The sequence below is a fragment of the Aegilops tauschii genome, chromosome 5 (assembly GCF_002575655.3).
Source record: "Aegilops tauschii subsp. strangulata cultivar AL8/78 chromosome 5, Aet v6.0, whole genome shotgun sequence".
In the NCBI taxonomy this organism is placed as follows: Eukaryota; Viridiplantae; Streptophyta; class Magnoliopsida; order Poales; family Poaceae; genus Aegilops; species Aegilops tauschii.
Window position 1 is genome coordinate 67,086,467 of NC_053039.3, and position 12,120 is coordinate 67,098,586.

Consider the following 12,120-nt stretch of genomic DNA (forward strand, 5'->3'; position numbering starts at 1 on the left):
TTGATAAACCTTAGGTCATCCACTTGAGGGAAACTTGCTACTGTCCTACAAACCTCTGCACTTGGAGGCCCAACAACGTCTACAAGAAGAAGGTTGTGTAGTAGACATCAATCGGTATTATGAGTTTATGTGATTTGATGTACCGAAGGTAGTTCGGAGTCCTGGATGAGATCGGGGACATGACAAGGAGTCTCGAAATGGTCGAGACGTAAAGATCGATATATTGGGCGACTATATTCGGACATCGGAAAGGTTCCGAGTGATTCGGGTATTTTTCGGAGTACCCGGGAGTTACGGGAATACGGGGAAGAAGTATTGGGCCTTAATGGGCCTTAGTGGGAAAGGAGAGGAAGCAGCCAGGAGCTGGCGCGCGCCCCTCCCAAGCCCAGTCCGAATTGGACAAGGGGTTTGGGGCGCGGCCCCCCTCTCCCTTCCTTCTCCCCTCCCCTCCTTTCCCCCCTTCTCCTAGTTGGACTAGGAAAGGAGGAAACCTACTCCTACTAGGAGTAGGAATCCTACTCCCTTGGCGCGCCCCTCCTAGGGCCGGCCTCCTCCTCCCTTGCTCCTTTATATACGGGGGCAGGGGGCACCCCAAGGGACACAAGTTGATCTGTTTATCTCTCCCAGCCGTGTGCGGTGCCCCCTCCATCATATTCCACCTCGGTCATATCGTAGCGGTGCTTAGGCGAAGCCCTGCGTCGGTAGCAACATCATCACCGTCATCACGCCGTCGTGCTGACAGAACTCTCCTGTGAAGCTCTGCTGGATCAGAGTTCACAGGACGTCATCGAGCTGAACGTGTGCTAAACTCGGAGGTGCCGTGCGTTCGGTACTTGGATCGGTCGGATCGTGAAGACGTACGACTACATCAACCGCGTTCTCATAACGCGTCCGCTTACAGTCTACGAGGGTACGTGGAGAACACTCTCCCCTCTCGTTGCTATGCATCACCATGATCTTGCGTGTGCATAGGATTTTTTTTGAAATTACTACGTTCCCCAACAATATCGTTGTAGTGCTTAGGCGAAGCCCTGCGTCGGTAACTTCATCATCACCGTCATCACGCCGTCGTGCTGACGAAGCTCTCCCTCGACACTCAGCTAGATCTAGAGTTCGTGGGATGTCACCGAGCTGAACGTGTGCAGATCGCGGAGGTGCCGTACTTTCGGTACTAGGATCGGTCGGATCGTGAATACGTACGACTGCATCAACCGCGTTGTGATAACGCTTCCGCTTTCGGTCTATGAGGGTACGTGGATAACACTCTCCCCTTTCGTTGCTATGCATCACCTAGATGGATCTTGCGTGTGTGTAGGAATTTTTTTGAAATTACTGCGTTCCCCAACAGTGGCATCAGAGCCAGGTCTATGCGTAGATGTTATATGCACGAGTAGAACACAAAGAGTTGAGGACGATAATAGTCATACTGCTTACCAGCATGTCATACTTCGATTCGGCGGTATTGTTGGATGACGCGGCCCGGACCGACATTACGCGTACGCTTATGCGAGACTGGTTCTACTGACGTGCTTTGCACACAGGTGGCTGGCGGGTGTCAGTTTCTCCAACTTTAGTTGAATCGAGTGTGGCTACGCCTGGTCCTTGTTGAAGGTTAAAACAGCACACTTGACAAAAAATCGTTGTGGTTTTTGATGCGTAGGTAAGATCGGTTCTTGCTCAGCCCGTAGCAGCCATGTAAAACTTGCAACAACAAAGTAGAGGACGTCTAACTTGTTTTTGCACGGCATGTTGTGATGTGATATGGTCAAGACATGATGCTAAATTTTATTGTATGAGATGATCATGTTTTGTAACCGAGTTATCAGCAACTGATAGGAGCCATATGGTTGTCGCTTTACTGTATGTAATGCAATAGACCTGTAATTGTTTTTACTTTATCACTAAGCGGTAGCGATAGTCGTAGAAACAATAGTTGGCGAGACGACAACGATGCTACGATGGAGATCAAGGTGTCGCACCGGTGACGATGGTGATCATGACGGTGCTTTGGAGATGGAGATCAAAGGCACAAGATGATGATGGCCATATCATATCACTTATATTGATTGCATGTGATGTTTATCGTTTATGCATCTTATTTTGCTTAGTTCGGCGGTAGCATTATAAGATGATCTCTCACTAAATTTCAAGGTACAAGTGTTCTCCCTGAGTATGCACCGTTGCGAATGTTCGTCGTGCCGAGACACCACGTGATGACCGGGTGTGATAAGCTCTACGTTCACATACAACGGGTGCAAGCCAGTTTTGCACAGGCAGAATACTCGGGTTAAACTTGACGAGCCTAGCATATGCAGATATGGCCTCGGAACACTGAGACCGAAAGGTCGAGCGTGAATCATATAGTAGATATGATCAACATAGTGATGTTCACCAATGAAAACTACTCCATCTCACGTGATGATCGGACATGGTTTAGTTGATTTGGATCACGTGTTCACTTAGATAATTAGAGGGATGTCTATCTAAGTGGGAGTTCTTAAGTAATATGATTAACCGAACTTTAATTTATTATGAACTTAGTACCTGATAGTATTTTGCATGTCTATGTTGTTGTAGATCAATGCCCGTGCTACTGTTCCTTTGAATTTTAATGCGTTCCTAGAGAAAGCTAAGTTGAAAGATGATGGTAGCAACTACACGGACTGGGTCCGTAACTTGAGGATTATCCTCATTGTTGCACAGGAAAATTACGTCCTGGAAGCACCGCTAGGTGCAAGACCCGCTGCAGGAGCAACGCCGGACGTTCTGAACGCCTGGCAGAGCAAAGCTGATGACTACTCGATAGTTCAGTGTGCCATGCTTTACGGCTTAGAACCGGGACTTCAACGACGTTTTAAACGTCATGGAGCATATGAGATGTTCCAGGAATTGAAGTTAATATTTCAAGCAAATGCCCGGATTGAGAGATATGAAGTCTCCAATAAGTTCTATAGCTGCAAAATGGAGGAGAATAGTTCTGTCAGTGAGCATATACTCAAAATGTCTTGGTATCATAATCACTTGACTCAGCTGGGAGTTAATCTTCTGGTTGATAGTGTCATTGACAGAGTTCTTCAATCACTGCCACCAAGCTACAAAAGCTTTGTGATGAACTATAACATGCAAGGGGTGGATAAGACGATTCCCAAGCTCTTCGCAATGCTAAAGGCTGCGGAGGTAGAAATCAAGAAAGAGCATCAAGTGTTGATGGTCAACAAGATCACCAGTTTCAAGAAAAAGGGTAAAGGGAAGAAGGGGAACTTCAATAATAACGTCAAGCAAGTTGCTGCTCAAGTGAAGAAGCCCAAGTTTGGACCTAAGCCTGAGACTGAGTGCTTCTGCTGCAAGGGACTGGTCACTGGAAGCGGAACTGCCCCAAGTATTTGGCGGATAAGAAGGATGGCAAGGTGAATAAAGGTAAATGTGATATACATGTTATTGATGTGTACCTTACTAATGCTCACAGTAGTGCCTGGGTATTTGATACTGGTTCTGTTGCTAATATTTGCAACCCGAAACAGGGACTACGGATTAAGCGAAGATTGGCTAAGGACGAGGTGACGATGCGCGTGGGAAATGGTTCCAAAGTCGATGTGATCGCTGTCGTCACGCTACCTCTATATCTACCTTCGGGATTAGTTTTAGACCTGAATAATTGTTATCTGGTGCCAGCGTTAAGCATGAACATTATATCTGGATCTTGTTTGATGCGAGACAGTTATTCATTTAAATCCGAGAATAATGGTTGTTCTATTTATATGAGTAATATCTTTTATGGTCGTGCACCCTTGAAGAGTGGTCTATTTTTGTTGAATCTTGATAGTAGTGACACACATATTCATAATATTGAAGCCAAAAGATGCAGAGTTGATAATGATAATGCAACTTATTTATGGCACTGCCGTTTGGGTCATATTGGTGTAAAGCGCATGAAGAAACTCCATTCTGATGGACTTTTGGAATCACTTCATTATGAATCACTTGGTACTTGCGAACCATGCCTCATGGGCAAGATGACTAAAACTCCGTTCTCCGGAACAATGGAGCGAGCAACAGATTTGTTCGAAATCATACATACTGATGTATGTGGTCCGATGAATATTGAGCAGATATGGATATATCTACTTGATGAAACATAAGTCTGATACATTTGAAAAGTTCAAAGAATTTCAAAGTGAAGTGGAAAATCATCGTAACAAGAAAATAAAGTTTCTACGATCTGATCGTGGAGGAGAATATTTGAGTTACGAGTTTGGTCTTCATTTGATAACACTCTCCCCTCTCGTTGCTATGCATCACCATGATCTTGCGTGTGCATAGGATTTTTTTGAAATTACTACGTTCCCAAACAATATCGTTGTAGTGCTTAGGCGAAGCCCTGTGTCGGTAACTTCATCATCACGGTCATCACGCCGTCGTGCTGACGAAGCTCTCCCTCGACACTCAGCTGGATCTAGAGTTCGTGGGACGTCACCGAGCTGAACGTGTGCAGATCGTGGAGGTTCCGTACTTTCGGTACTAGGATCGGTCGGATCGTGAAGAAGTACGACTACATCAACCGCGTTATCATAACGCTTCCGCTTTCGGTCTACGAGGATACGTGGACAACACTCTCCCCTCTCGTTGCTATGCATCATCTAGATGGATCTTGCTTGTGCGTAGGAATTTTTTTGAAATTACTGCGTTCCCCAACACTTATATTAAACTATGTTAAAACACCGTTGTAAGAAGAACCACATGAAAACATAGATGTGTTTGTGAATTTCCAACCTCGTGATCCAAAGCTGCTTGAAAAGATAATCTTTATGCCCAAAATGTTAGCTCCTCCCTTCTCCCTCTCGGCACTCGAGTGCACACACAAATCTATAAACCCCAAGCACTCTCCTCAGACCGTAGCATTTCGGCTTTGTGAGTAACTCCATGGCTCATTCAATACCATCATTTTTCTGGTACTTGGTGTGTCAACAAGACTAACGCTACAATGCACATTTGGCAAGTGGCGTCAAATACTGTCCACATGGCCCATTTATCCTAACATTTGTTACGTCCTCGGTTGGCACAGATGAGGATAGTGTGAAATTAGACAACCTCGACGCCAAGGAGTCTGTCATCGACCAACGAAGACCATAAGCGGTAGTATTGTTGACATTGCGTCGGAAGTGCAATCAGTCGCAAAAAGGGCAATGAAGCATCGTGGTACAACATTGAGTTGGCAACATGGAGTTTGCATATTGATTGTCTCGATATCCTTTTGACAAGTTTCTGCAAGGTTTCCGAGAGAATGTTCACCTTTACGAATAAGGAGATAAATAAGGTGCGCGCGAGTTGAACATGCTAGATACTCACAACTTCAAAAATAAAACGTCGTTTGCCCTCAAATCCTTTTATCAGCAACAGTTAAGCACCTCTTTTATTCGCAGGATTCTAAAAACGCATGAATAGAAAAAAAAAATAGAATTGAAATGTCATGCTCATCTCAATCCTACATGATTTTGGGTTGTTTGGTTGCATCATAGAAAAAATAAGGATTTTTTCAAAGAGGTTTGAGTGAAAGGTAGAAATCATATGTGAAATAGTAAAAAAATCCTTACAAAAAATTTCCTATTGGATTCAATCTTATGAATCAAACAACCAACATAGAAAAAAAATTCTAAGGATTCTGATCCTCCAAAATTTCAATGAAAATCCTTTGAATCATAGGAGCCCTAAAGGGAGTCCTTAACTTTTTGTCCACCTCATTGCCTTGAAGGTTTGTCGCTCCGTTTCCCTAAAAAAATGTTTGTCGCTGGGCATCATCGACAACTGAACATGAAACTGGGGTAAGAAAATTTCTACCGCATGCCATGTTGAACCAATTTCTGTAACAATCATCTGGGAGTACAAGACTATAATGAAGTGACTTAGAGCATCTATAACCGTGATCCCGCGGACGCGTCCACGGGCACTGACCGAGCAGTTCTCAAATCCTGTCGTCCACATCCGTGTATCTCATATCCGGTACCCTATATCCATACTAAGCATGCAACGTGGAACTAAACTATGTAGATCATCGAACAGACATAGAATCAGACATAGAAATGCACATTTTGATCACCAGAAGATCACCAATGGATCACCAAAAGATCGCCAAAATTCACATAATTCACATAAACGACGGACAAGTTTAAACTAGATTACTAAGAATTTGAAATTAAAGACGAAGACGGCGGAGCTTCACCACTTCCTCGCCGGGCCTTTACCCTTTCGGTCGCCGGCGCAGCTGTAGGCGTCCGCGGCTGGTTGAGGGTCTTAGTCGTCCGAGGAGGAGGTGCAGCTGTCGCGATCGCGATCGCCGTCGCCGGAGTCGGAGTCGGAGAGGAAGATGAGCCCCTTCATCGGACGGACCACCCTGTCCCGCTCCCGCTTCAACTTGGTGACCCAAGCCTTCTCCGCCGCTACCTCGTTCGCCTCGCGCTCGGACTGCTCAATAGCAAGCCGGAGCGCCTTGGCGTTCTTTCGTCGGAGGCAGCGACCATCTGCACCGCCGTGTGACTCCGGCGGTAGACCCATGCGAGTAGTCATGCGTCCTCGTCAGGGTCCGGTTGGGTCGGCTTTTTTTTTACCAGTCAGTGACCGGACGACCTACCCGGACGTTTGAGACGGGTATGAGAGGTCCGGCTGTAGATGCTCTTAATTCCAATAAAAGGCAGTCATATTTACTTAAAAAAATGAAACATGCATGAGTATTAATGAATTTCCACTCTGATCATCCAAAACTGCTGCAAAAGATAGGCTTGCAAATAATGAGACACCAACTTCATGCACAGACACGCCTCTCTTCTTCCTCTCGACAGTCGACACACCCACACACACACACACATGTATAAAACCGCCCACTCCCCAAAAAGCCAGGCACTCTCCTCAGGCCGCAGCATTACCTCCTCTTCGCTCCCCGCACCACCTTTCCGCGCGCCCCACACACGCGCACGCACCCGGCAACCGCCGCCGCGATGAACGGTTCCGGCAGGGCGAGCGCGCGGGGCGGCGGGGATCGCCTGCCGCCGGAGCCGCAGCGCGATCCGCTCGAGTTCCTCTCCCGCTCCTGGAGCGCGTCCGCCGCCGACGTCTCCCGCGCGTTCGCCGCCGCGCCGGCGGCCGGCGCCATCGCGGAGGACATCGCCGGGGAGCTCGACGACGCCGCGAGCGCCGGCACCGGCACCGGCAGCTCCTTCTCCTTCGCATCTGCGGCCACCTCGCAGCTCATCATGGACCGGATCATGTCCCACTCGGTGCGTTTCTTGTCACTTCCTCTCTTTTTTTAGGGGAAAAAGAAATCGGTCTTTTTTTAATTGGGCTGGGATTCAGCCCTTCTCATTCTCCCCAAAAAATGGATCATTTCTTATCATCCTTTTTTCAGATTGATTTCATCTGTTCGTGGCATCCTGTTTTTATTTGACCAATTAGTAGCTGCTTTATTGAATGCTGCCTGATCATCCGTTTCGAAAAAAATGCTGCCTGATCCATGGCTCCCCTGTACTCCTGGAATAACGTCAGGACAAGAAGAAACATCCAAATATGAGAGTCTTTTTGTTCTGTTTCTCCGGCAGGAAAACAACAACCTTTTTCTTTCATTCGTGATCATCGATCTCGATCAGATACTGCAATTAACTAGGCAGCGTTTTGAGTAGAGATCATGTACTGCTGATTAACATTTCTTTTCCTCTGCAGCAAGAGGTGTCGCCGCTGACCTCCGGCCGCCTCTCCCACAGCAGCGGGCCCCTCAACGGCGGCGGCTCGTTCTCCGACAGCCCGCCCGTCTCGCCGGATGTCGACGACAGCAGGGTATGCAGTACCATCTCATCCTCCCCCTCTGCATTTTCCTTCTTTTAGATGAAGTGATGAACTGCCAATTTCCTTGTCAACTGGATAAATTAAAGGCCAGGCTAGTAATAATCTACTCCTTTTTAACACAGGAGTACTTTTTTTTAGGTGATTTTACTTGTACTCCTGTTTTGACTGCAACTCGTTGAAACAACAAAGGCAGATAATCCTTTTAATCATGCTGTGAATTTTGAATGAGCTGGTTGCTTGGCTGCTGCTATGTTCTAGTTCTAGGCTCCCTTGGAAATGCATATGTTTTTTGTCTCTTTCTTTTTGGGTGTGGAACACACTATGAGTTGTATAATTTTAATCTTGGATAGCAACTAAGTTTATAAGTTTTTAGGGCAGCTGTAAATTTCTTCTGTTTTCTAGTGGTACAACCTGTCAGACTGGTTGGGACAAAAACACTGCCTTTGGTTGCAGGCTTGGCAGACATTTCTTGCACAAAACGGATACGGTACATGAATTTAATACGATGTGCCTTTATGCCCACCCAGTGAAGCAGCGTCATATCATAGATAAACAAGAATCAAAACTTTAGTCACACACTATATCTACTCTAGCAACTGGATCATGCCATCTACTCTAATTAGGTAGGCATTTAACAGACATTAGTGAGTATGGTAAATGAAAGAATCAGGGACTTTGTTGCACAGGCAGATAAAGCCTGGTGATTGGGCCACATCACCTGACCCAGTGCATGGATGCTTTAAACTCTCTGATAAAAGCATCTATTTATTGATAATAATACTTCCATGCCCTTGTCTTTCCTTAGCAAAGATTCTTTCTTCACTTTACTGATGAGTACACAAAGCAAGTGTGAGTGAACTGAATGAGTTCAGTGTGCACTGTAGTGTAAGTACCATCTTGTCAAGTCAAGCTTTGGTCATGGTCCAGCAGATGAGATTTTCTTTCCTGAGGAAAAGCAGATGGGAATTGAGAAGCGTATGCCACACAATGATTCAGCAATAGTATTTTTAAGGCAAATCTGGTTGGCAATTTGGCCCTCAGTGTCCATCACCATGGCCACTATTTCAAACTGAAGAAAGGAAGAAATCAGCTTGCTGGTGTGAGTGTGTCCTTGTAGCTCTTGTAGCTCTGACCAGGAAAGAGGGGGGAGGGGGTGCTCCACTCCACTTGATTTGATGGTCTTCGGCGCTTGCTTGCTTGCTGTGCAAAAGAAGCTTTGATTCCGGCTGCCATTTCTGCCCTTTCTCTGCCACTCTGGTCTCCTCCTTCCACAAGCAAACACTGCAGCCTGTCCAGTGCCCCACTGAGCTTTGAACTTCTCTCTCTCTCTCTCTGGATATAAAGCAGCACACACTGTGGCTTGCAGGCCTATGGAGGCAGCCCTTGTCTTGCCCCATCTTCGCTTTGACCTTTAGCAACCTGCCTTTCTCATCCCTAATCAAGTGCTCTCATGTCCCCAGCTTTGTCTTCTAATCTAATGATGCGTTCTTTTTTACTCTCTGTTTGTAATTAGAGTACATTAGCTTCTGTCATACACAGTCTTGTTTGTTCCCCACAGAGTGCCTCCATGATTATGTCCTCTGCAAGTGGTGTGTGCATTAACCTATGGCACGCCTCGGCAGGCAATTCATCAACTAGATCTATGCCCTAGTTGGATTAACCCTATGGAGTGTGGAGGCACAATGATTTGTGTACACTTGGCGGTGCAAGAATCATTGCTACAGCGTGTGCTTTCAATTAGGATCCACCACACACTGTTGTCCAATTAAACAACCTGCTTTGGGCACTGACAAAAAGTTTTCACAACACAAGTTTGAACACTGATTGATACGAGTCATTTTAATTAGTATCTTATGTTTTGTTTGATTTATTTGTGGATTCAGTTATAATATTAGATAAAATTTGATTCGCAATGGTGCTAATAGTATTTTCTGGCAAAAAAAGATGCAGTTTTGCAGGGCAGTGAGCACGCCCAAGGCGCAGCCACCGCGGGGCGGCAGCAAGACGGTGGGCCGGTGGCTCAAGGACAAGAAGGAGAAGAGGAAGGAGGAGACCAGGGCGCACAACGCGCAGGTCCACGCCGCCGTCACAGTGGCGGCCGTGGCCGCTGCCGTCGCCGCCGCGGCCGCCGCCACCGCGGGGTCCGGCGGTAAAGACGATCGCGCCGCGCGCACCGACATGGCGATGGCGTCCGCAGCCACGCTGGTCGCCGCGCAGTGCGTGGAGGCGGCTGAGTCCATGGGCGCCGAGCGCGAGCACCTCGCCGCCGCCGTCGGCTCGGCGGTCAACGCCAGGACCCCCGGCGACATCGTCACCATCACGGCCGCCGCCGCCACTGGTGAACCCATCATTCCGCCACAATCCTCGATCACAATGGCCATCGGCGAAGACACGGGCATGACTGCTTTTCCGTTTCTTGATCGGCAGCGTTACGAGGCGCGGCGACGCTGAGGGCGAGGGTGCAGAAGGAGGCGTGGAACGTCGCTGCGGTGATCCCGGTGGAGAAGGGCTCCATGGGAATGGGAGGTCACGGCCACGGCCACAAGCACGGCGCCACCCAGAGGCAGCTGCAGCAGCAGCAGCCGCATCACAAGGTGCAGGAGATGGGCAGCAGCAACAGCAGCAGCTTCAGCGACGACCTGCCGGCGGTCGATCAGGACGAGAACAACTTCCTCGGCATCTGCTGCCAAGACCTGCTCGCCCGCGGCATCGAGCTCCTCAAGCGCACCCGCAAAGGTACTGCATTCCCCCGGCCGTCGAATGACCGGTCCATTCCGGCGACAGATGCTGTTCTGAATCTTCACTGATGTTGCCGATCATGTGCAGGATCGTTGCATTGGAAGGTCGTATCAGTGTACATCAACCGGACGGGCGTGGTACGACTTCTCACACTGTTCTTGATCTTCTATTGCATAATAGTTCTCTTAACTCTTAGCTGATGTGTGAATTCGGCCATTAATTTTTGCAGGTGATGCTGAAGATGAAGAGCAGGCATGTCGCCGGGACCATAACCAAGAAGAAGAAGAGTAAGTGCACAAGCAATCTCCTACAGTACATATACAGCCATGGCGTGCTATAGCTTTGTAGTGGCCGTGTGGTTTTGTCTCCCTGTCATGGTCACCGGTGACACTCACTGACGCCGGAGTTGCGCTGCGCCCACAGGCGTGGTGGTGGACGTGTGCAGGGACCTGGCGGCGTGGCCGGGGCGGCACCTGCTGGAGGGCGGCGAGCACCGGCGCTACTTCGGCCTGCGCACGGCGGAGCACCGGGTGATCGAGTTCGAGTGCGCGAGCCAGAGGGAGCACGACATGTGGACCAAGGGCGTGGCGCGCCTCCTCGCCATCGTCGACGGCCGCAAGCGCTTCGCATGATCGCCGCCGTATCGAGCGCGGTGCAACCCGTGGTGATCTGATTGACCTTGCTAGAAATGTGTTCTTGTAGTTCTTGCTATTGTTTTCTTTGTTCCGTTCTCCTGTAAGTTTTAGTTTCTTCTCCCCTCTCGTCTAGACTTGAGTGAGTGTGGCAAATGGGCAATGGCAGGCAGTACAAAAATCCAAGCACCGGTAGTTTCTAATTGAACCGTGGTAGCCTCATTTATGTTTGATCTACTTAAGTAACCTTGGGAACAGGAAGAACATCTCAGCATGGCTCAGTGTGTCACTGTACTACAAAGGTTTACTCGGTCTCTTGTCTTTGTAGGCTGGGCAGAATCTACTGTCTGCAAGGTGAAAGCAAAAGCAAAAGCAAAAGCAAAAAAGGGCTGGGTTGCCATGGCCATGGGCACCTTAACAAGATCTCTGCCCCTACCTCTGATCTAGCTCCTGGACGCTGAAGATCAGCATGCTAAGTAGAGGTGTCAGCCAGCCAGGACATAGACCAACTTGTCTGCTGCCTCTTTGAATTGAATTGCTGGGGCCATTCTGTTTTCTGGATGCAGATGATTGGAGCCCTGTTGGTTCTGTAGTATAGGAGGTTTGCAACAACAACTCTGCATCTATCTAAAGCTATGAGTGATGGCATGGAGCTGGAGGATCGTTCCGTTGTCACCCACAACTGTTTGGATCATGCAGGGATTGCAGGACCAGGCATAGCTCTGAATGAGGCTGTTGTTGGGCAGGACCACTCCATTTTGTTTGAATCATAAGCATTAGCAGTCCCGGACCTGGGCTTTGATGCAGGTTGCTGTCCTGGTTGGTGATGGTTTTTTGCAGTTACGCTGATACATTTGTGGTTACGGAGACCATATTGCTGGAATGACAATGTACTATGGACAAAAGGGACTTTTAAAAG

The 12,120-nt window shown here is 48.1% G+C and overlaps 1 protein-coding gene across 2 annotated transcripts; it reads left to right on the plus strand.

Annotated features, from left to right (window-relative positions):
• Nucleotides 1-6,875: 6,875 nt before the first annotated feature.
• On the plus strand, nucleotides 6,876-11,475 carry LOC109781812 (VAN3-binding protein). Of its 2 annotated transcripts, none has more exons than XM_020340407.4 (7): nucleotides 6,876-7,268; nucleotides 7,708-7,821; nucleotides 9,775-10,168; nucleotides 10,258-10,566; nucleotides 10,657-10,706; nucleotides 10,799-10,856; nucleotides 10,993-11,475. In XM_020340407.4, exons 1-7 carry the CDS (start codon nucleotides 6,990-6,992, stop codon nucleotides 11,199-11,201), a joined length of 1,413 nt encoding a protein of 470 aa, XP_020195996.1. In that variant the 5' UTR covers nucleotides 6,876-6,989; the 3' UTR covers nucleotides 11,202-11,475. The 2 variants fall into 2 exon arrangements, with proteins under 2 accessions (XP_020195996.1, XP_020195999.1); XM_020340410.4 differs by having other exon boundaries at nucleotides 9,781-10,168.
• The last annotated feature ends 645 nt before the right edge of the window (nucleotides 11,476-12,120 follow it).